Source organism: Peromyscus californicus, unplaced genomic scaffold (genome assembly GCF_007827085.1).
Source record: "Peromyscus californicus insignis strain IS unplaced genomic scaffold, ASM782708v3 Scaffold_16__1_contigs__length_79575227, whole genome shotgun sequence".
Classification (NCBI taxonomy): Eukaryota; Metazoa; Chordata; class Mammalia; order Rodentia; family Cricetidae; genus Peromyscus; species Peromyscus californicus.
Window position 1 is genome coordinate 10,685,436 of NW_026294458.1, and position 25,081 is coordinate 10,710,516.

General features: G+C 49.7%; 1 protein-coding gene across 1 annotated transcript; it reads right to left on the bottom strand.

Moving 5' to 3' along the window:
- Positions 1 to 11,195: 11,195 nt before the first annotated feature.
- LOC128111485 (immunoglobulin omega chain-like) lies at positions 11,196 to 11,692 on the bottom strand. The gene is made up of 2 exons (XM_052739745.1): positions 11,647 to 11,692; positions 11,196 to 11,560 (listed from the first exon to the last, which is right to left on the bottom strand). Exons 1-2 carry the CDS (start codon positions 11,690 to 11,692, stop codon positions 11,196 to 11,198), a joined length of 411 nt encoding a protein of 136 aa, XP_052595705.1.
- Positions 11,693 to 25,081: the final 13,389 nt, after the last annotated feature.

Here is a 25,081-nt window from a genome sequence, read left to right on the forward strand (position 1 = left end):
GCTAGTGTGTTAGTTAGGGTTAATAAGCACCAGAGGAATAACGCCAGCAGCACACAAGCACATGTTTGGCAGTTATCACAAGCCAAACATGATCTCATAGACTGTCCCCACCTCTGGGAAGTAAATACAGTTATTTTGTGCCCATTTGCATGCAAAGAAACTGAGACTCAGAGTAGCAAAGTAAAGGAAGAAAGTCAAAGAGCTAAAAGGGGACAGAGGCAAAACTAACTTTTAATGGGGCTCAGCATGGGAAGTAGCTTGTTATTACATTTGCACCAAAACAGGTAAAAAGATCTACTTTTACAGGTGAGGAAAGTGAAGTTTGAGTAGCTATTTAATATAGGTTGTATAGCTAATAAGTGGGAATATAACCCTAAGAATATACTAAGCTAACAAACATGTGGGGAGCCTTGGGTCATCTGCTGTTCTGTGAGGTTAAAAAAAGAAAGAAAGAAAAGAAAAGAAATCTTGGGTAAAGCCACACTGGCAGAGACAGGATTTGAACTCAGACTTCCAGAGAGTTCACTGCGAAGGAGTACACGCCTTTGCAGACTGGCCGAATGAGGGAATCACCTTGCCCTGTGTCCTGTAGGGATGCGGCCCTTTATTCCGGACCAGGACATCGGCTTCTTCGAGAGTTTCCTGGTGAGGGTGGCATCCTCACCGACAGCTTCGGCCGCATCAAGCGCAGCATGAGCTCCACGTCTGCCTCTGCAGTGCGCAGCTACGACGGGGCAGCCCAGCGGCCCGAGGCGCAGACCTTCCACCAGCTGCTGGCCGACATCACACACGACATCGAGGCTCTGGCCCCCGACGACGATGTCTACGAGGATGTCTCCCCAAGCGGAGGCGATCAGGGTGAAGACAACCACCTATAGCCCCGCTGCCCGCCTCTGGTCTCGCACACTTGCTGGTGGGACACCATCCTCTGACTGCCTAGACATCCTGGGTTCCCATCTGTGCCTTCTGGGCTTCTGTTCCTACAGATGGGTTTCCAGGGCTTCAGTTCCTGCAATACCAAGAACGTCCTGCAGATGGCTTTACTCTAGGGAGACCCAGACCCTAGAGTTCTCTACAGGATGAAGAATCGCTCCACCTACTGGCGGACAGAAAAGATTTCCAATTCAAGCCCCAGCTTTCTGCACACCTGACCCAAACTCAAAACAAAACCATTTTCAGAGCCCCGAGACCTCTCTTCAATTTTACAGGCTGAGAAACTGAGAAGTTTTTGTTGTTGTTGTTGTTGTTGTTTTGTTTTGTTTTTTAAGGAATGAATATGAGGGAATGACCCTGTTCTTCTTGGATATCGCTGCCTATTTCCACATCTGTACAGTAATTTCACCTCTTTTCACAAGTGGTCATCGGGATGAATGGAGGTCAAGACTTTAGTATTGAGGTCAAGACCTTAGCCTAGCATGCTGTAGATGCTCAATAAATGCTGTTTCCTTCCACTTGGAATGTTTCCTGACTCAGTTTACCTACCGTTCCTGGGAGCAGTGGGTGGAATGAGATGTCACAAAGACTGAAGGAGTTTACAGCCTGAAGAAGAAACAAGACTGGCCTTCACAGTGGTCTCATAGCCTGGCCTTGTGCCCAAGCCCCACACACACACTCCGGACTCTGCAGACGCTTGCCCTGGGGCTGGGCAAGTCAAAGAACTGTGCAGATTGGTTCTGCTGTGAGCTATGGATGTTACGACAAGGCCAGCCCGTGGCACAGCCTGAGTGAGGATGGTGAGCCTTGAGAGGAGGCCAGACAGATACTTCTAGAAGAGAAAAAATGTGTCTGCAAAACCTTGCTAAGCCTTCCATGGCCAAATATTTTCAAATCACGTGATCACTGGGACTTAGTGTTCCAGATTCCCACTTGGGTTTTTGTGGCCGATGACTGTCCCTTCATCACTGGGTCATGCAAGGCTCTCCTGGTGCTCTGTTTCATTCCTCCCCTGTCCATATTCTTCTCCACACCACAAACCCCAGCCCCACATGTCAAAAACTCATCCCTGTCCATGAAACACACAATGCCGGGCTGGGAAGATCATGCCGTGAGTGAAATGCCTACCTCGAAATTATGATGGCCTGAGTTTGAATCCCCAGCACCCATGTAAAAAGCTAGCGTGGTCACATATGTCTTTAACCCTAGCTGGGGTCAGGGGTACAGAGAGAGTGGCCAGCTAATCAGTAAGTGTGGGTGAGAGACCCTCAGCTCAGTGAGACGGCTCAGATCGTAAAGCACTTGTTGCATAAGCCTGGCCACCTGAGTTCGAGCCCCAGAACCCATATAAAGGTGGGGGGAGAAACCAGCTGCACAAAGTTATCTTCTGACCCCCACACATGAGCACGGTGGTGTCAGTCATCACCACCACCCTGCATGTATGCATGCACAGACACTAATAATAATAATTTTTGGTTAACAAAGAGAGACCCTTTCTTAAAAGGTAAGGCACCGAGAGACTGAGGAAGACGCTCAGCATTGACCTCTGACCTCCGCACGCACGCAGCAAACCAGGACATGTACACACGCACGTACACTAGGCAATGCTGTGTGCACAGGAACACGGCATAAGTGACGTCGGAATGGGTTCTAATTCTTCGACTCCCTTTCACAAATGTGTTGTTTTGCCATTTGGGTTGGATGGTCAGTGGTGTGATACTTTGTGTTGTTCTTGTTTTTTGATGGGATCTTGCTGTGCAGCCAAGGCTGCACCCAACTCAGGATCCTCCTGACTCAGTCACTTGAGTGCTTGGATAATAGGTGTGCAGCACCATGCCTAGCCCACTCTGTAGTGTTTTTAAGGTCCGGACACATTATTATGGGAAAACACAGCTTATTGCTGTAGCTAGAGTTTTCCTGCCTGGCCCACAGTCAGGACAAATCTCTCTCACCTGCCAGTCCCACAGCCGTTCAAACCCGACCAAGTAAACACAGAGACTTATATTGGTTACAAACTGTATGACCATGGCAGGCTTCTTGCTAACTGTTCTTACAGCTTAAATTAATCCATCTCCATTAATCTATACCTTGCCACTTGGCTCGTGGCTTACCGGCATCTTCATATGGGGCTTGTCATCATGGCGGCTGGCAGTGTCTCCCTGACTCAGCCTTCCACTTCCCAGTTCTATTCTCCTCCTTGTCCCGCCTATACTTCCTGCCTGGCCACGGGCCAATCAGTGATTTATTTATTGACCAATCAGCAACACATTTGACATACAGACCATCCCACAGCATATTGCATTCAACAGCTGCCAGATATTCCAAGTTAAGTATTCCCTCTCTTTTTCCAGTCCCGATGATGGAAAGTTTGCTTTCAACCCTCTCATACCACAAACACTGCTGTGAGGAACATCTTTGGCCCCTGTGGACCCATGTGAAGATTCCTTTGAGCTCTGTCAGGAGTGGAATTAGTAGATCCCAGACACACGTGTGTAAATTTCACAAAACCCTTCCAGAATGGCCTATCCACAGCTTTCAAACAATGCTGTTGCCTTGCGCATCCATCTGTTTTCTCTAGTGCTTGGCTATAATATTTGTCTATCAGTTTGGATGTGGCATCTAAGCAGGACTCAGCCTCAAAATAAAAAAGCCTAAGAAATACTGGGATATAGCTCAATAGTAGAATGTTTGCCTAGTATGTATGTGACCCTAAATTCAATTCCCAGTAACAAACACAAACACACACACACAGAGACAAATACACATATACCATGCACTCTTGCATTTCTGTGTTAATCCTGAGTTCTGTGTTGTTGTTGTTGTTGTTGTTTTGCTGTTGAGATAGTGCCTCATGTAACCCAGGCTGGCTTCAAACTTCTGATCTTCCTAAGTTCTAGGATTAAAGATGTGCACTGCATGCCTGGCTTGTGGAACGCTGAGCATCGTGAATGCCAGGTGAGCACTCTCCGAACTACGCTACATCCCTAGCCAGCTCCTGAGATCTGAGGCCTCCTTCTGTACCTATTGGGCACTGGGCTTTCCCTGCTATGAACTGCTCCTTTACTGTTTGCTCACTTCCACTGGGTTTCGTGTGTTTTTTACATTCATTTGCAAGAATAGCATTCAAATTTTAGATATCACTCCGGTGTCGGATGTTGGTGTTCCACATATCGTCTCCCAACATGTTGCCCATCTGTTAAGTTTCTCCGTAGCCTTGATTGACTAACTCCAGTGTGCCCTGGAGCCTCCAGGAAGGCTTGCTGGAACAGACTATTTAGCCACTTACCCAGGGTTCTTGACTTTGTAGGGCAGAGTTGGGACTGGAAGTTTACCCGGCCAACATGAACTCTAGTGGGGCAGTGACCTGGAAAACTCACGTGGAGAGCAGCTAGTCCACGGTGCCTGCTGTGGAGCAAATGTGTTCTCTTGAACATGCTCTTTAATTCTGATGTTGCCAGGTGTCTTTCCTTAGCTTGTGAGGAGTGGCCTGGAGACCAAGGAGGAGACCTCAAGAAGGAAGCCATGTTGCACAGTGAACTGCAACATGGACTTAATAACAGAGTTCATTTTTCAGCCTCCCTCCTGCCTTGCCTCCTACCCTAAAGGATGTGGCAAGGCTAGCTAGGTCACACTGGGATCTGAGGCCCTAGGAGTCTTAGGAAGATACTGAGGGAGGCAGCCTCTCTTAAAGTCTTCAGCTTCTAAGAACTCAGATTTTGCCCACAGTCCTAGCCAGGGTACCATGGCAGCACTTTGAGAGGCACTAGAATGGTTCTTACCCCATATCCCTGAGGATGGGGCAATTTCCTTCACAGGCAGGGAAGTTCATGCTTGCCCCAGAACTATCGTATTACTAAAGTCATGTGACCACTTGCTGTCAGAAGGCCTACAGGTCTGGCTGGGGTAGCCTAATCCATGAGCCTAGGAACTCTGGCGACACTTCCTCCTGTGACAGGACACGCAGACACCCTGCCAGGGTCACTTCCCACCATGGTTCAGTTCCTGGCATCGTAAGAGGGGGAAATCCCCTAGGGTAGGCAGTTGACTCCCAAAGACCTCTGGGGTCATGCAAGTGTGGAACTTCATCACCAGCTGGCCCCTCTGGGGAGTTTGATCCAGTGGTAAGATCAGTAAAACTGTCTCTCAGAAAGTGTCCCCTACATGGAGATCTCTCCTACCTGAGGACTCTACAGGTCCCACTGTCTCTGATCCCGGGCCAGGGGGTGAGTAGACACAGAACCAACGGCACAGGCTCTGGGAGGTTGTAAACAATCTCATTTATTAAACAAAGTATTAATAAATAAACTGAGGTACTTATGTGTGTACTTTTTGGCGGGCTCTGCTCCAGCTGCCGTGATGTTTCCTGGTTGGCTCTGGGCCGTATGTCAGCAGTGGTCATCTTGGGGTCCGGTTTCAGGGTCATCTGGGTCAGGATACTACTGTGCATGTCAGAGTTCTTTGTTTGCTTAAGGCATGGCCCAGAGCTTTCGGCCTTACCTGCCTCAAGTTTCCACAATGTGTGTGGCTTTCCACCATCATAATGTAAACACACAAACAAAAGCGGTAGCCCTGTCTAGCCAATGTGGGTATGTTGAGGTAGGGATGGAGATCTGAGGACTTCCAATCACATCACAATATATATATATTCTGGCACACACACATACATGGATGTGTACTTACGCATGTATGTGTGTATGTGTGAGTGCGTCTCCTGCAGGTCTTTGACTAGTGGGTGTAGGCATCAGAAGGCTTGGGTTTAGGACAAGCCCATGTGAATTACTGGAACTTTCCCTAGTGTTAGCGATGGTGTCGCCATGTTCTGAAATCTAGCAACTACTATAGACGTTTCTGGAGCTACACTATGCTTCCTCTGGCACCTGTGAAGTCTCATAAGGCATGGACATGCTTATCTGTATATAATCATATTTGCGAAAAATATGATACAAGGCGACTTTTGATTAAGGCAATTAGAGATATTTATTTTCATATTTCTAAACAGATGCCCATGCTTTGCTGGTCCCTGTCCTCAGGGACTCTGATGCTCAGGGCATTTCTATTCCCCTTCAGAAAATTCCTTAGGGAAAATTCATTCTTACCTGAAAGAATTCTACCCTGGGAACATCTTCATTCTCAACATGCTGCCTGGATCTGCTCCGGGCGGGGTGGGAGTGGGGTGACCAGCAGAGGATGCCAAACTTCTCAGTCTCGCCAGAGCCGTCCAGTGTCATAGACTGTGGGCACTGGCACATCAGCCTTTCCCACTTTATTTGTTCATGGATTCTGTGTGGCTTTGTTTTTACTAATGTGTAATCAATGCAGGGGTCTTTCAATTATATCTCTTAAAGAAAATCATAAAACATACCCACTTTTGCTTTTCTCCTGAGTCTGTTGCTAAGGAGAGGAAAACGACCCAAGCATTTCCTTATCATTGTCAGGTCCAAAAGAAACTCAGAGGCTGAGCGAGCCTGGAGGTGAGCATGCGCTATGGTGTGCTAACAAGCACCCCAGAGTCAGCTGCCCTAAGTACAGGTGGCTCCCCTCAGCTCTCACCCCACCCCCACCCCAAATGTCTCCTGCTCGCTCCCTGGCTCGCTCGTGGGCTTCCCTCCCCAGCTTCTCAACCCCTTGTAGTCAGTCATCTCTGCCACTCTCTCTCTTGTCTTCCTCTCCTGCCCCTCACTCTTGGGCTCCTTTGCCCTCTCCCCGCCACCCGCCATTACCCAGTACGCTGGCCATTCTCAGTCTACCACCTTCCCCTCTGCTCTGGACCCTTCCAGATGCCTGTCTGTACTCCCTCAGATCTCTAATAAAAACCTTCCCTTCAGCCAGACTGTGGAGCAACCATGTCTTCAGTTCTTCAGTTTCTGTACTCACTGCTCTTTGTAACGATGGTTGACGCATGAGCAGGAGGATGCTTTAGCCTGCCTCGACTATCCAAATGGTCACTCAAAGTGGCTAAGGAGAGTTTGTCGTACAGGTCTGGGTGTTTTCTTTGAAACGGGGTCACACACTAGGTATCTCAGGTTGGCCTTGGATTCCTGCCTCGTTCTCCAGCGGGCTGGGGTGCAGCAGTGTACCGCCATGCTCTCAGTTTGGAGGAAGTTCTTTTTTTTTTTTCCTTTGTGTTTTTATGATGCACATGCATTATGTGTGTGCACCTATGTGTGTACTCACAAGCCCATTTGTGTGTGTGAGTGTGGGTGTGCACGTGCCACTGCATGCACGTGGAGGTCAGAGGTCAACCTCAGATGTTGGTTTTTCATCTCTTTCTTGCTAGCTGCTTCAGATCCCAGGCTGGCTGGCCTGAGAACGTCTTAGGATTCTCTTGCCTGGACCTTCCAGCTCCCGTAGGAGCACTGGGTCACAGGTGTGAGCTGCTGTGCCCAGCTTTTACCTATGTTCCAGGGACCAAACTCAGGTCCCCATGCTTGTATAAAAACTGCTTTAGCCGGTAGGCTGTCTTCCTGGCCCTGGATGGTTCTCTGTAGCGTTTTTTAGTTAACCCGTGAAAGAAGAGCAGTAAAAGGAACAAGCGGGTTGGACAGTGAGCGTCCGTCACCAAGATGCCTCTTAGGATGGAAGGGCCCATGTCCTGGTGACCTGTGTGCTGATTCCACGCTCTTCCTCCACACAGGCCCCTCTCCTAGCTCAATTACCAACCCAGACACCACAACTGCACTGCCCTTCTGGACCCTTTTCTAAGTGCCACCCTGTAAGACCCCCAGGAGCTCCTCGAATCCCTTCCCCCAGGGTCTCATGTTTGAGTCACTGGCAACATGTCCATTCATTTAGTTCTGTTTCCTGTTGAATTTGGAAGATGTGTGCATAGCTCACATTTCAGAACCCCACAGCCAGGAGTCAGGAGTCCTCTTGATCCTGAAGCAGAGATCCTAAAGTCTTTGCAGTACTGGGTAGTGTGTCCTGACACTCTGGGAACCCGCCCTCCCCACCCACTCTCTGGCTCAGGCTCAGAAGGTTCCCTGCATTCCTTCTGCACATTCACCTCCTTTAAGCTTCCTTTTCCAGGCCCCTCTTGGTTACAGCATTCAGTCACTTGTTTCATTTGTCAGATATCAGAGGATAGTAATGTGACAGACAGAAACAACAACAGAGAGACAGACGTATAGACAGTGAAAGAGTGTGAATGTGAATCTGGGCTGCTTCTCCCCAGTCTCAGGGAATCACAGTGACCCCAGCCACTGTGGGGTCCCAATGAGATCCTAATGAGAGTAGCCAAGAATTCCCTCACTCGTGTATTCATTACTCATTCCCGCCTGTCTTCCCACCTAGAGTGTCTATCACACACACACAGAGACTCCAGCCAGCTGGGAATTTGCAGACTAGTGTAAGAGTCTTGCTAAATAAAGCCAGAGCTGTGAGGCAGGTGCTAACTGTAACTAGGAAAACAGGCTGTCTGCCCACTGGAGGGAGGTAACAACTGCAGAGCGGCCAGGAAATGGTTGTCCAAGGAGGGGGAGGTGAGATCGCTGGGGAGCCTTGCATCCCTGCAGAGGGAGGACACAGTCCAGGGACAGGAAATCCTCCCAGTGCAAACAGGTTAAGCGAAGGTTTGGAGGCGCCCAAGCGTACCAGGCACCTGATCAGTGGCAGTTAGCTGAACAGGGCAGAAATGGACTGCGCAGCTGGAAGGGACTTTCAGCACAAGCTCTGACCAGCCTCCAAGGGCTGGATGATGAGGAACCTGAATTCTGTCCCTCCAATCTGTGCTCTTTTCATACACCATATGCAGTTGCTGGGGGTCTGAGCTGAGATAAACCACAACTGTAAAATATATATTGGATTTCAAAGATTAAGTACCAAAGAAAAAACAATGCTCATACGTGCCTGTGATATTGGTTGCTCATTAAAATGATTATATTTGGGACATGTTGTGTTAAATAAAATACATCTTAGAAACCATTTTTCCTGTTTCTTCTTACTTTTTTATTATTGTTTTAAAACTATTTTTCAGAGATGGGAAGTCTCACTTTGTCCCAGGCTAAAAACCCCTGGACTGAAGTGATCTCCTGCCTCAAGCTACCAAGTAGCGGGGACTACAGACCATGCCAATGCACATGGTCACTTTATTTGAATGTAGCCACTAGAAGTTGGGGACTGCGGATGTGGCTTGCCTCGTGCCTTAGAATACAGGAAGCAGTCAGTAGGTAAAGTGAAGGCGGGTCTGGACAAAGGGATGGTAAGGACAGAGGACAAGGCAAGGCTAAGGCAGAGTGAGCAGTAGGAAGCCCAGTGGAGGTTGGGTGAGACACAACTCAGATAAAAGGTAGATAATTACACGACATGAAGGAAGAACAGGCCACACCCATGACAGGCAAAGCTAGTTAAGCATTTCACGTAAATTAGTCAGTGTTAGGCCGTCAAGAGGGTTCAGCTCAGCAGGTGAAGGCGTTTGCTGCCAAGTCTTAGGACCAGATTTGACCCCTCAGGCACACATGATGGGAAAGAGAAACGACCCCCTCAAGTTGTCCTCTGACCGTCTCTCATGTGCCATGGCACGTGGGCATCCATCCACACACACAAACATGATAAATAAAGTAATAATAAATACAAATATTTCCCTTTCCATATAAAGGAAGCACTGGGCTTCAGGCCAGACTCAGGTAGGTCTTTGCTCTGGCAAGCCAACTCTAAGATGTCATCTTCCTTGGAGCTGGTGGGATAGGAGGAACCAGACGGTGGAGGAGGCCAAGCCTCCCCTGCTGCCTGGATTCCTTGTTACAGCTGGAACCTCAGACGGTGAGAAACAAGAGCGGAAGACCACTAACTGTCCTTGAAAATCGTGCTCCCAGAATCCTTTCCACAGGGTGAAGGCCACACGCAAAGAACTTGGTGATCTGAGGCATGGAAGCAGAGGGTGCCAGAGCATGACATAAGCCGGGCATGGAAGCCAGAGGGTGCCAGAGCATGACATAAGCTGAGGCCATTGTTTCACAGATCGGGAGAGTCATGGGCCTCAGGAGGCACTTCCCAGGAGGGGACCCTTGGGATCATATAGCAGTGGTAAACAGGTGTTCTCAACCATGTCTGAAGCCACAAAGGACACCATTGGCCTGGCACCTCCCTGAGGCAAAGCATGTCCATACGGCACAGACGCCTCACATACAGACTCTCACTCTTAGGGCACATTCTAGACTGCCTCCCTGAAGTCCCAGGCACCACACTGTGGCCCGGACTCTGTGAACTCTCCCATCCCTCTGCAGCCAACAAGCCTAGTGTGGCTTCAGTGGACCATGCACCTCATGTTTCAAGGTCGCTCCACAGGCCATGACTCGGAACCCAAAAGCTGAGGAGGCCCCTAATGACACCCCAAGCAGGGATTGCTGAAACCCAGGAAGGAGCTGATGAGGACCACATCCTGCCCTGCCCAGCCTGCTCCTCTCAATTAGCTTTGCTGGCAGCCGCGTTGGTCATTCACCCATTGCCTGAGGCTGCTGCTTTGCTCCAAAGATAGAACTGGGTATTTCAACAGTCATATGGTCCACACCGACAAGGCTGGTAACAATCTGGCCTTTGAGAAAATGCCGGCTGGCCTATAACTCCCCTGCACCAAAGGTAGATGTAGCTCACCCTGGGGACCTTCACTGATATCTGGATCCATCTGGGGTTGTCATCACTGACAGTGGGGGGCATGTGCTGTGTACTGCATCTGGTAGCAGAGGCCAGAGAAGTTGCTCAACACCCACAACACAAAGGCAGCTCCATGACAAGGCAGCCCCATCCCAAAACATCACTAGTACCAAGGAGCAGAACCTGCTCTAAGCCTGTCACTTGACATCTGCTCTCCCCCAAAGTAGAGGGCCAATGATGGTGTTTCCTAAACTTTCCTCTGTGACTGTGAGGGTGACAATAGAAGACGCTGTCCCTGGCAAGGAGGTCCCCCTCCAAGGTGTTTCTGTCATCCACTGACCCATGATCATAATGAGTATGCTGTTCATGGTGCCTGGCCCATCTGAGAATGACTAGTCAGGTTCTGGGGACTGGCCAGTTATGACATTGGTTCTGATATCACAAACCAGCCAAGCCAAACTCAGAAAAACAGCTTTAATTCTATAATCCAGCCTCCAGTGGGGCTCACAGCAACATTGCAAGACATGGAAAAGCTGAATGGCTCCATCTTCTTGGCTCTGTGAAGCCCCAATGCTCTACCCCTTCTCCCTATATCAGCCTAACTGAGCAAAGCAAACGGCACCTTCAGTTTAGGGTCTGAATGTCTCCAGAGCCTGGGATTCCGAATCTGTAAACTACTTTTCTCCTCCTCTCTCCCTCTCCATCCAGTTCTCCTTTTCCTGGCTCCGGAGCCCCATGGCCCAGTAATACACAGCCTCGTCCTCGGGCTGCAGTTCAGAGATCCTCAGATACCCCAGGTTCCTGGCCACGTCTTTGGATCCGGAGAAGCGAGGGGGTATCTTGGGACCCTGGTGCTTGTCTGAGCGTGAGAAATATCTCAGCAGGAACCTGGGAGGGTGGCCTGGATGCTGCTGGTACCAGTAAATGCTGTAAATGTTGATGTTATGGTTGCTGCTCAGGGCACAGGAGAGGCGGATGGTGGTTCCAAGCGAGGAAAAGGCAGACGGTGGCTGATGCAGCATGGGCTGAGGGCCACAACCTGAGAAGACAGAACCGTGGCCATCACCGGGGCAGAGCAAGGCAAGAGGAGGGGCCAGGAGGCTCTGGGCCCCAAGAAAGCCTTACCTGCCAGGTGGGCCACCAGCATGAGCAGGACTGAAGTCCAGGCCATGGCTGAAGACCGGCAGCACTCTGCTTCCCACGGCCACTGCTCCTGGGGCCCGTGCCAGCTGGGAAATGCTCTCCTCCCTGCTTTGAGAAGAGGGTCCTTGCACCGCTGGTCCCTGCTCACCACCCTCCCAGGCTTTCTGGGCTCTGCAGGCCACTTACCAGAATGGTCTGATGGCAGCCTTGGTGGCTGTGCCTTTGTCCCGTAGAAGCATACTGCAAGGAAGCACCTGCTAGAAACTTGTGGACCAGAACCCAGGAGCTGGCTGGTGGACTCATCTCCCTGAGGGAGAGTGACCTCAACTCCCCTGAGAAGCTGAGCCTCTCCAAAAAAGATTTCTTGTTCACTTTTAAATGCCTAGTGAACTGGGACGAGAGCATGCATCCTCAGGGCATAAAAGCACCTCTTCACACAGCAGGAAACCAGGGTCTCAGAGGGAGTGGGGTGCTCTGATGCCTTCTAAGCTCTGAAGAGCCTTCAACTTGGGTCTTTCTGTCCTAGAACAAAGCAGCTTTAAAAAGAAAAAGTAGCAGGGGGCGTATCTTCCTGCCCTCTCTGCTCTCTGCCCACTGCACGTGTGCCTGCTACCGAGTAAACTACACCTCACTCACACGCTGGAGCTGTGTTCTCCTATGGGCCTCTATGTCCAGACAGGAGTTATCAGGAGGTAATTAAGCTTAAATGAGACCAGGGATGGGACCCTGAGCCAGTAAATTGGTGTCCTTGTGAAAATGGAAAAATTGAACAGACGCTGTTGATGAGGGACGTCAAGAAAAGGCCTCCATCTCTATGCCAAGGCATCTTGTGTCAGGTCCTCCTCTAGAATCCTTAGGAAGAGCCTGGTGATAACCTGCCTTTGGACTTTCAGCTTCAGAGACATGAGAGGACCAGTTCTATTGTTTCAGCCACTCAGCATGCAGGACCTTATCCCCTGCAGCCTTAGGCAATGAATCCAGAAGCATCTTACTCTGGTGGGCTACAGTACAAGATGCCATCCTTTGGGTGTCTAATAACAACAGAAATTCCTATTTTACACATTCCAAAACTGCAGAGTCCAAGGGCTCCGACCAGTTCTGCCTGCTGAAGGCTCGTTTCCTGGCTCACAGACAGTGCCGTCTCCTTCTGACCTCACGTGGCAAAAGGTAAACGGAGCTCTCTGAAGCCCTTTCATAAAGAACTTATAGTCCCCAAAGGCCCCACCTCCCCACATCACCTGGGGAGTTAGTATCTCAGCCTGTGAATAGTACATGACACTCATATCCAAACCGTAGCCAGAAGGGACTCCAGGGTGACCCAAGAGCCGTTCCCACATGCTCATTCTCCTACAAAAAGCTGGAAGTTTCCTGGCCCTTGAATCCCATGCACTGGGTAACACTGAGCAAGTCACCTTGTCTGCAAGTCACAAATGATGGTGGGCACCCACATCTCAAATGAGCCCATGCCCCTTCTCTCCCTAACGTGGAACAGACGTCACCAGTCCTAATCAGCTGGGCAGAGGCTGGAACTTAATCTTTCCCCCACCTCATTGACCAACATCGTCCTCTGCCAAAGGGGTGGGGCAGGCCTCTGTGGACACAGGCACTTTTACCAGCCTTGTCCAGCCATGGCTGTAGCCATGTCTAGGACCTGTTGTTGTTGCTCCTTCCTCCTCATCCATCCTGGGAGACAGGGGATGAACCACTGGGTACTGAGTCCCAGGATGAGGGGGAATGTTGTTCACTCATCGACTCATTCCTGCCTCCAGCAGCCCACCCGTGTGTTGGGCTTGTAAAGGTCCTGTTATCAGAGCTAGAGACAGTCCCACTAGTGAACACCGACACTTCACCAGCCCTCTGAGCCCTCTCACCACTGACACAATTGGAGCTTTCTGATCCCTGATGATTCTCAGAGAGGACCTGTGGTTGTCCTTGTCCTTGAGACAAAAGAGGAGCCAAGAACCACACTCAGCCACCGGGAAGCCCTCGTCTCAACTTTATTTTTACAGACTTAACCTCATTCTAGGACCCTCTGTGGTAGTTTGAAAGAAAATAACCCCCAAAGAGAACGGTACTACTAGGAGGCAGGTCCTTGTTTGAGGAAGTGTGTCACTGTGGAGGTGGACTTGGAGATCCCATATATGCTCAAGCCACACCCCGTGAAACAGACCACTTCCTGTTCCCTGAAAGATGTAGAACTCTCAGCTCCTCTCCAGCACTACGTCTGCCTGCATCCTGCCATGTCCCACCATGATAATGGACTGAACCTCTGAACTGTAAGCAAGCCACTCCAATTAAATGTTTTCCTTTTTAAGAGTTGCTGGGGTCATGGTGTCTCTTCACAGCAATAGAAACCCTAACTGAGACAGAAGTTGATACTAGGGACTGGGGTATGCTATGATAGACCTGACCATGTTTTTGTTTAGAGTAATATGGACCTTGGGACTGTGGATTAGAAAAGCAGTTGAATGCTTTAAGTGCTGCCTAATGGGCCATCCTAATAGGAACATGGAAGACAGTAGTGCTGAGTGTGATTTAATGAACTGTGGGGGCTGGCTCAAGAGGTTTCAAAGGGGAAGAATTTTAGTATGTTGCCAGAGATCATTCTTGTGATATTTTGGTGAAGAATGTGGCTGCTTTTTGTCCTTATCTGAAGAGTCTGCCTGAGGCTAAAGTGAAGGGTTTTGGATTAATTCTACTGGCAATCGCTTCTCGGCCTTTTGGCTAAGATCAAGTGTAATTCCACTGGCAGAGGAAATCTCAAAACAACCTAGTAGACTCTGTCATGTGGTTATTAGTGTTAACTCTAATGAAGATTTATGAAAAGCAGCAAGCTGAGCAAATAAAAATATAAAATGTAGAGACTGAGAAAGGGAACACCAGGAAGTGGAATGGAGCAAAGTCCTGTGTTCAAGGAGATAAACGGATTAAGAAATGGAATAAAGGGAGTGGGCAAGATTCCACCCAGCTGTTTCCAACTTGTGAAAAGGAACTAAAGAAAAGTTTAGAGCTGGGTGTGGTGGTGCACACCTTTGATCCCAACACTCAGAAGGCATAGACTGGCGGATCTCTGAGTTAGAGCCCATCCTGGTCTAGAGATCCAGTTTCAGGACAGCAAAGCTTAGGCAGTGAAGGACAGAAAGCTGGTGAAGATGTAATTGAAGGGGGGCCATGTTCCAGCCCCAATAAGCAGCAGAATTTGGCAGCTTTGGCCTCATGGTTCTGACTTTCGAGTCAAGAATAGAAGAAAGGGGCTATGGAATAAAGCTGCTGAGGCCAGGCAGGTGTCAGGGTGTCCCTGAATGGAGGCTAGAGAGGCCATTGTGTGAAGATGCGAAGTTGAAGCCTGGATTGCCTTGGAGACCCCAAGATACTGGAGAGCCATGGGACACCCGCCAAGGAGAGCTGCTAACAGGGAGTGGAACCAGCCTGAGAGAGAAGTGTGTTGCAGTCAACAAAGCTGAAAGGAGTTGGAGATCTGAAGAGCATTTTGGCGTCAGACATGGAGAGGCAGAGTTTAGAGTTTGCCCAGCTGGGTTTTGGTCTTGCATTGATCCAGTATTTCCTCACTATGCTCCCTTCCTATGTTTTGCAATGGTTTTGTATATCCTGTGCCATTATAAGTTGGAAGTATGTGATGGGTTTGTTTTATTTTATTTTATAGGAGATTACAGTTAAAGACATTGCATAAATCTCAGAAGAGACTTTGAACTTTAGACTTTTAAATAAGTCTGAGACTGTGATAGATTACAGGGACTTTTGTTTTTGTTTTTGTTTTTTGTTTTTCGAGACAGGGTTTCTCTGTGTAGCTTTGCGCCTTTCCTGGATCTCGCTCTGTAGACCAGGCTGGCCTCGATCACAGAGATCCACCTGGCTCTGCCTCCCGAGTGCTGGGATTAAAGGCATGTGCCACCTCCACCCGGCTGATTATGGGGACTTTTGAAGTTGGATTGAATACATTTTTGCATTATGATATGGCTACAAGCCTTTGGGGGCCAGGGAGTAGAATTTGGTGGTTTGAAAGAAAATAGCCTTCAAAGAGAATGGCACTATTAGTAGATGTGGTCTTGTTTGAGGAAGTGTGTCACTGTGGAGGCAGGCTTTGAGACCTCATATATGCTCAAGCTACACCTAATGAGAAAGACCACTTCCTGTTGCCTAAAAGACCTAGGACTCTCAGCTACTTCTCCAGCACCATGTCTACCTGCATGCTGCCATGTCCCATCGTGATAATACACTGAATCTCTGAATTGTAAGCAAGCCACCTCAATTACATGTTTTCCTTTATAAGAGTTGCCGTGGTCATGGTGTCTCTTCACAGCAATAGAAAACCTGACTAAGACAGCCTCACAACACCCACCTGGAAAAACTAGTTTCAAGTGGATACTATGTGTGAGAGGAAGTTTCTGGAGCCTCCTAGGCCCTACAGGAGATGGTTCCGGCCCCTGAAATATTTGGGTTGGGAAGGGGTCACACACTGTTGACTGATGCATTCTCTTGGCTTTGCAGCCTTACCCCACCTCTGTCCTCTCAGCCATGGCCTCACCCAGCAGCTAGACTCACAGACAGTCAGGTATGACATCTTGGTGGAGTGGATATATTCTATACTTCTCCCAGGCTATATACAACCTTTTTTTTTTTTTTTTTTTTTGGTATTTTCGAGACAGGGTTTCTCTGTGTAGTTTTGGTGCCTGTCTGGATCTTGCTCTGTAGACCAGGCTGGCCTCAAACTCACAGAGGTTCGCCTGGCTCTGCCTCCCATATACAACCCTTCTTTGGACCAAAACATGGTTATTGATACAGACTTCAAGGTCTACAGAACCCCAGGCTACCAGGACCCCATTCAACCCTGCTGCCCAGTTGCAGATACTTTGTAGACGGTTTTTATCATTGTTGTATAACAATACCTGTGAGTTGATACATTCCATCCTTCAGGGATGCTCCTTCAGTCACAGGATGTTTCAACGGGAGGCTCCTTAAGACTCCAGAAGTAAACGTGAGACCAAAACAGGAATAAGAACAATACACCTTGCAAGTTAATGTGAGACCAAAACAGGAAAAATAGACCTGGCAGGTTAAGGGTTCTGTTTGCAGTTAAGACAGTTAAGAATAAGTTCCTGTTTGTTCTGTGTGTGTTTGATCCCTCTGTACTGGATGTGCTTGATCACAAGTGGGTGGGAGGTATGTGGGCAGGAACTATGTCGGGATTATGCTTGCCCCTGATCGGATGGATGTAAACGGGAGGTATGCAGGCAGGAAATACGTATGAGTATATGATTGCCTCATTGGACCCAATTGGAAATATGGCAGCATTGTGATTGTGCCTTTGTAAGACTCAGCAAAAAGTGACTCGTTGCCATTTCTGGGAACCCGGAAATGGACCTGGCCTGAGTCCATCATCCTGGCCAGTATCTAATTAAAGCTTGCTTCAAATTTGGCTCAAAAATTTTGGAACTGGTCTTTCTCAATTTTCAGGATTAAGAATAAACAACTCAGAACCTTCAGGTAGTTCCTGAAACTAACCAGATTCACTAGGTCCCTCCATCCCCAATCTTGTATAAGCAGTGAGAACTGCTGAGAAACACACAGAGCTGCTTGGAAGAGGCCCAGACCAGTAGAAAGGACATTCTCCAATCTGTTGAGCTGCCTGCTAGTTGCTCCAGGTTTCCAGCTTTCCTGAGTTGTGATGGCTAACATTACATTTAAGGTTTATTTACTATGCTTAAGATATACATATATATGAAACAAAAATGTCGCAGTATGTAAAACCCTCGTTTGTATAGGCTGTACCTTGTCAGCCCACTAACCCTTTTCCCAAATGTTGAAGACTATTCTCAAAATTGACTGATCTTGAAAATTTTGCTGTTCTTGAAAGATAACAGGTCATAAGATTAGCCACTATTCCTACTTTGGTAATCAAGCTTGCTTACTTCAAGACATATATGTTAAAATTAACCTCTGCTGGGTGTGGTGCCACACACCTTTAATCCTAGCATTCTGGACGGAGGCAGAGGCAAATGGATCTCTGGGTTCAAGGCCAGCCTGGTCTACAGAGGGAGTTCCAAGACAGCCAGAGCTACACAGAGAAACCCTGTCTGGAAAAACCAAAAAATATGGCTCGGTGCTGCATCTTAGGAGTGCTTTTGGGTGTTGTCCTGGTGCTGGTATCTGAATAAAATGTCTCTTCTTATTGAAATGTATTCATGGTTATAGTGAATCTCTGAGCCACCCCAGACCCATAACATTTGGAGGTTCCAGTGAGATCTGGGTGTTCAGCCTGATTCGGGGTTTTCTTCTGACCAGTCTTGGGCCCTAGGGCTCCAGTGAACTGGGAGCCAAAAAATCAGACAGGCCCAGCATTTAGAGAGAGCCACCAGTTCCCAATCCCTATTATCCATACAAAGGCCTTGGGAGCCTGAGGGCTTCTGGCATACTAGGAGCTGAGAGAGCCTATGGGCCCAGCATTTGGAGGAGGCCACCTACATGTCCTCACCGTTCAGACTGAAAAGGAGGCATCTGAAAGCCTCTGGAGGTGTAGGTAATGATCCTTTCTGTCTGCAGTGCATCTGTGGGACTCATGGGAAGGCTGAACACAGTGTTGATTCCTGAGTCAGAGGGACCCTCAGGACACTGGAGGGCCCTGTTTGGGTTTGAAAGAATCAGTTCTGGAAATAGGAGGTGGCCACCAAATCATAGTTTTGTCTGTTTGTTTTATGTTGTATGGATTGTTTGCTATGTTATTTTTTATTTTTGAAAATAATTTTAAAACAATGGGTCAAAATCTTCAGTTCAGAAAACACCACCGATCTGTGTCCTGTGGTTGTGGCTTTGTTTTTGCTGTCTCCATTCCTTGTGTGTGTTTCTGTGCCCCCGTTAACCTTTTTCAGTTATGGGCATGGGAACCAGACCAAGCAAGGGACAGAGAGAGTGAGGACATGAGCAGCTCCTTACGAGTACTTCTCTCAGCTCTCTCCACTGTCCGCTGTCTGTAGCCAGGGCTGGAACTCTGGCTGCCACCAGCCCGCACCACCCACCAGCTGGCAATAGAGCCCCCACGCCCCGCCCCGCTGGCCACCCCATATATAACCCCCAACTCCTGCCTCACATGTCCCCAAATCCAAGGCTGGCCACGGCCTTGCTGGGAGCCTCCACGACGCTTTGTTTTAATTAAACAGATTCTTCTGGTCCATACCAGTTCTGCTAGGTGCCCTCTGAAAGCCGTGGCCCGACCGGGGCTGCCACTGGGGCCGCTGGGGCCATTACCGCTCTTTCCACCCTTTGTTAGCCAGGGCTCAGATTTTTCTCTCTCTAAGCCTTCTTTGTTCTCAGCTCGCTCTGGTCCTTCCTCCTGTCCCTGGACTCAGGTTTGCAGAGATGTAGGTGTCTTTTAGGTCATGATTGTGGTGAATCTCTGAGCAATCTCAGACCCATCACAGAGCTGTCACCCATGCTGCAGGGGGCTTTGGAGAAGCAACTGTCCTTGAGTCATTTTCGTTCCTGTAATAACCCAATGAAACTCACTGGGTTACTATTGCTGTTTGTCTTTGTTCTTTTGGGGGGGCTGCCACCCAGCTCCCAAATAAATCACACATGGAGGCTTATTCTTACTTCTGAATGCCTGGCCTTAGCCTGGCTTAATTTTCTTAACTTAAATGATCCCATCTACCTTTTGCCTCTGGGCTTTTCCTGTTCTCTTACTTCTGTAAATCTTACTCCATGACTTGCTGGTTGTGTAGCTGGGTGGCTGGCCCCTGGAGTCCTCCCTTCTCTGACTGCTAGATCCCTCTCTCAGATTTCTCCTTCTATATATACTTCCTGGCTGCCAGCCCTGCCTATCCTTTCTTCTGCCATTGGCCATTCAGCTCTTTATTAGACCATCAGGTGTTTTAGATAGGCACAGTAACACAGCTTCACAGAGTCAAACAAATGCAACATAAACAAAAGTAACACACCTTACAATAATATTCTACAACAGTTTACCAAGCTGGGCTGTGGGGGTGTCCTTGCTTTGGGCTGTTGTGGCTCTCCACAGTGTCACCTAACAATCACCTACATGGTCACCCAGGACACTACGGTTTCAAACAATGACGGACCAACTCTGTTGGTTGCAGAGCGGCCTTCTGGTTCCACCTGTGATCATGTGTGTGGTCAGTGGTGGCCGCAGCAAGTGGACTGCGAGGTCCCAAATGGTAGCTCATTCTTCTGTGGCTCAGATCTCAGCAAGAGCTTCCCACCCCATCAGGACCCCTTGGCCCCCAGTTCTCCTGTACACATTTCTGTTCCCTTTCCATTTCATGGAGGATCCCTACCACACCCCATCCTCTGAAGGGTTCGCCTCATATCTCCCTTCCCTTTCTGCTCCTCTCACACGGTGCTAAGCCACACCGGCTCCAGCCACACCGGCTTCAGCCATCTGCTACTGTTGGACCTTTGCCTACATTCTCCCGATCCTCCCAGAACAAGGCTTCCTCTTTCCAGTGTCACCTGCTCAGTGGTTAGCCTTCCGTTACATGACAAACTACAGTGACGAATAGCTGTAAACAAGGTTGTTTTTGGCTTCTGGTTTCAGAGCTTCCAGTCCACGGTTCCTGCTCCTGGAATGAGGCGGCACATCATAGCAGAAGTAGGTGCTGGAAGAAACCTGTTCACTGCATGACACCTGGAAACAAAGAAGGACCTGAGGTCCCAGCACCCATTTCAAAGGCATCTCACCAGTGACCTAACTTCCCTCCCTTAAGCCCCACATCTTAAAGGTCCGGTCTACCATCTCCCAATAATGCCACAGGCTAGCAAGCCAGCTTTTAACACAGCCATTGGAGGACATTTAAGATCCAAACCATAACAGCAGTCTTACCTGACTGTCTGAGGTAGATACACACAGCATACATGTTTTATTAATTTTGCTCAAGGTAGAGCACTTGCTTAGCATGCACAAGGCCCCAGGTTCAATCCCCAGTACCTTAAAAGATAGAAAAAAAGCCTTTGAGAAGCAGCAGTCACTCCAATGAGTTCTCACGGGTATGGGGAGTTTGGTTGTTTGTAGCTTAAACAATACTCTGTTTTATCTGTTCACAGATATCATGACCATGATCTTTTGTGTGTGTGTGTGTGTGTGTGTGTGTGTGTGTGTGTGTGTGTGTGTGTGTGAATTTATGATGCTCAGGGACTGGTCTTTATGAAATTGCTTATCTCCCCAGGAGCTAAGATCCAAGGCTAGCTGACATCCCAGCCTCCCTAGGCTAGCTGACATCCCAGCCTCCCTAGGCTAGCTGACATCCCAGCCTCCCTAGGCTAGCTGATATCCCAGCCTCCACAGGCTAGCTGACATCCCAGCCTCCCTAGGCTAGCTGACATCCCAGCCTCCCTAGGCTAGCTGACATCCCAGCCTCCCTAGGCTAGCTGACATCCCAGCCTCCCTAGGCTAGCTGACATCCCAGCCTCCCTAGGCTAGCTGACATCCCAGCCTCCACAGGCTAGCTGACATCCCAGCCTCCCTAGGCTAGCTGACATCCCAGCCTCCCTAGGCTAGCTGACATCCCAGCCTCCCTAGGCTAGCTGATATCCCAGCCTCCACAGGCTAGCTGACATCCCAGCCTCCCTAGGCTAGCTGACATCCCAGCCTCCCTAGGCTAGCTGACATCCCAGCCTCCCTAGGCTAGCTGATATCCCAGCCTCCACAGGCTAGCTGACATCCCAGCCTCCCTAGGCTAGCTGACATCCCAGCCTCCCTAGGCTAGCTGACATCCCAGCCTCCCTAGGCTAGCTGACATCCCAGCCTCCCTAGGCTAGCTGACATCCCAGCCTCCCTAGGCTAGCTGACATCCCAGCCTCCCTAGGCTAGCTGACATCCCAGCCTCCCTAGGCTAGCTGACATCCCAGCCTCCACAGGCTAGCTGACATCCCAGCCTCCCTAGGCTAGCTGACATCCCAGCCTCCCTAGGCTAGCTGACATCCCAGCCTCCCTAGGCTAGCTGACATCCCAGCCTCCCTAGGCTAGCTGATATCCCAGCCTCCCTAGGCTAGCTGATATCCCAGCCTCCCTAGGCTAGCTGACATCCCAGCCTCCCTAGGCTAGCTGACATCCCAGCCTCCACAGGCTAGCTGATATCCTGTGTGATGGCAGCCATTCCTCTTCAGCTCATATGACCCAGGGCAGAGCAACCCACTTAGAGCTCCCACCCCTCTCCTGCTCCACCCTCACTGGGGCCTCTTCAGAACCTTCATTATGCTATGCATGATGGCTATCTCTCTGAATGCCCACTTGAGAGTCTTATCAGTGGCTTTCTGTGGCCATGAGCCTATAATTCTACAAAATTCTGCTGGATGTAGTGGCACACACCTTTAGTCCCAGAACTAGGAGGCAGAGGCAAGTGGGTGTCTGAGTTCGAGGCCAGACTGGTCTATACAGTGAGTTCCAGGACAGCCAGGGCTACATAGACAGACCCTGTCTCAAAATAAATAAGCAAAACTCTTCTGAAGGGCAATTCACCTCTTTTCTAGAGACCTGCATTTTCTTAGATGTGATACTCTCCTCAGTCTCACTGACACATTGTCACTTCATTCTATTTGAAACAACCTGTTGGGTGACGGCATTTTTTTTTACACTTTGTGTGTGTGTGTGTGTGTGTGTGTGTGTGTGTGTGTGTGTGTGTGTGTGTGTTATGTACACTGTGGTCAGAAGAGGGCTTCAGCTCCACTGGAACTGGAGTCAAGGGTGTTTGTGAACTACCACGTGGGTTCTTCTCTGCAAGAGCGAGAAGCGCTCCCAACTGCTCAGCCATCTTTTCAACCCTAGGTGTTGCTGCTGTTGCTTAAGTGGTCCAATGACCTGAGTCAGCCCTGCCTGCCTCCCACCAGACCCAGAGCAAAGGTGGAAGTTCCCCCAAGACGACTCAAGGAGCCATGGGTCATTTTGAGATCATCGGGCTCGGGTGAGTCCCTGAGCCGCCCACTTGGGCTCCTTCTTAGGGCCATGTCTTACTCCCTCCTTCTTCACCAAGGGCTCTGTTACTGTCCTGGGCTTCCATCTGTGATCTGAGAATCCGGGCCAGGACAGGCCTTGGGGATGAGTGCCACTGTGTCCTCCCGCCCTTCAGGTGGTGCAGCCTGTGCCGCAGCCTCATTGAGTCATCAGGGATGAAGGACTTCCCGGGCGTCTGTTCATCACAGTTCTGTGCCCTGTCTTTTCTCACTGCCACCATCTGAGATGACAGCTCACCGAAGAGTGCAGGTGGAGCACCCATGCTGCCCTACAGGACCTGCCCTCCTTTGGCAGCCACTGGGAGCACCATGGCAACAAGTCCTGCAGCTCTGACTGAGCTATGCTCTGCACATCTGCAGTGTGCCAGTCTGCCTGCAAGGAGAGCCTGGCCGTGGGATCTGCCCCCTTTCCTCCCAGCTGCCTCTAACCAGCTCCTGCCAGCTGGTTGGCAGGCTACCAGATATCCCCAGCATGAGACTCGGGGGCCCAACGGGTGAAGTTTCAACTGATGCTGAGCTGGGGCGGAGTGCAGGGCAAGGGAATGCCTGGCAAGTTGGAAGGCATGGCTAACAGTAACCAGAACTGTGAGGCTGACACTGACGGCTTAACTGGCGCCCTCTATCTCGTTGCCACACCATTCCTTCCCTGAAATTAGAACCACCGTCCTAGGGATTCCGACAGACTGAAGGCCAGCTGCGCTCTGGGAACCTCCAGGCTTTCAGCACCAGATGGGACTGCTGAGATCACCATTCTCACAGATTTAGCAAATATTGGATTGTTGGCCTCTCTAGTGTGAGACAGCCATTGTTGGACTATCTGGACCGCGTCATGTGAGCCAATCTAATAAATCCCATGTACATAATTGCTCTATCTGTTCTGTTTCTTTGGAGAGCCTGACTAGTGCAAAGCCCCAGGCGCCCCCGCCGCCCCCCGCCGCCCCCCGCCGCCCAACAGTTACAAGGCTTTGTGAGGGCGCTGCCAGGAGAAGCAACAGATGCCTCCAGTCCATCCCCTTACTCCCCAGCTCCCCGCTTTTCTGGGCCTTTCAGGTTCAACTCAGCCCTGCCTTCAGATGTAGAGCAGGTTTGCCTTCATTCACAGAACCTGGGGCCTTGAGGGTGTGGCCTTGCTCCATCACTCGGAGGGAAACAACAGCCAGCCAGCAGCAGCAGAGCCACAGGGCTAGACTTCCTGTTCCGCTGCAAGTACCAGGTAGGGACCACTCAGGTTTTGGACTCCTCTTTGCTCACTCCTCCCTCCCAGTGAGTAAGTTTAGGACCCTCCACTCCCAGATCTGGCAGGGAGTGGATCCATCTGGCCCTTCCATGGGCCTTTTGGAAGCTAGAGGAGCTCTCTGCAAACGGAGCATCCGTCAGGGTGTTCCAGGGCCTCTCTCACCCTACTCTGTAATTCCAGTGTGTTCAGACAAATCAGCCAACGTCACAGCCTGTTCACATTCTTCTGAAACACCCTATTGTGGGGGGGCCCCAAACAGGGGACCACACAGCTGCCATGACAGGCTTACTGGCAGGTACCACCCGGTCCCCAGAAAAAGCCATAAGCTGACCCCACCCAGGGGAGGACCAGTATCTAAGGGAACATTCCAAACATTCACAGCACACATCTACACCCCTAGACAAATGTCAGCCAATCAGGGTCCTGAACCCTGGAAATCCCCTCAACCCAACCACTGCTATGACAAAAACCCTACCCCACCCAGGCTTGGAGTTCTCTGCTCACTGCTGCATTGGAGAGACAGAGAGACCAAGCTCTAAGCTTAAGAAAAAGGCTCTTTGCTTTTATATATGGGATTCAGTCTCCGTGGTGGTCTTTTGGGGGTCCCTGTGATCTGAGTGTAACAACTATCACTCTTCCAAGGGTCTTGATTGACCTTAATGAGACCCCTCTGCCTTCTTGCAACATTCTAGGGCACTGGTTCTCAACCTGTGGGTTGCAACCCCTTTGGGGAGGGTTGAACAATCCTTTCACAGGGGTAGCATATCAGATGTCCTTCATACCAGTGGCAAAATTACAGTTATGAAGTACCAACGGAAATGATTTTACAATTGGGGGTCACCACAATGTGAGGAACTATTAAATTAGGATGGCAGCATTAGGAAGGTTGAGAACCCCTGCCCTAGAGGTTTGCCAGCCTCCACCTCACTCAAGGAGACCTGCTTTGGTTTCAGTTAGCTGCTGCATGTGTTAAGCTAGCTGGCCTGAGAGCTTCCAAGGGTTTTTTGTTTTCTTTTTTGGTCTCTGCCTTCCATCTTAACCACAGAAGCACTGGGATCACAAGTAGACATATTAGGGGTAAGCCTCCTCAGATGGTCTAATGCACTGGATGTTTAATAGGAAGGAAGTCTCTGAGGCAAGACGGATTGATGGCTTATCCTCAAACACTTAACTGATGAGTGTGCACTAAGAGCTCACAGC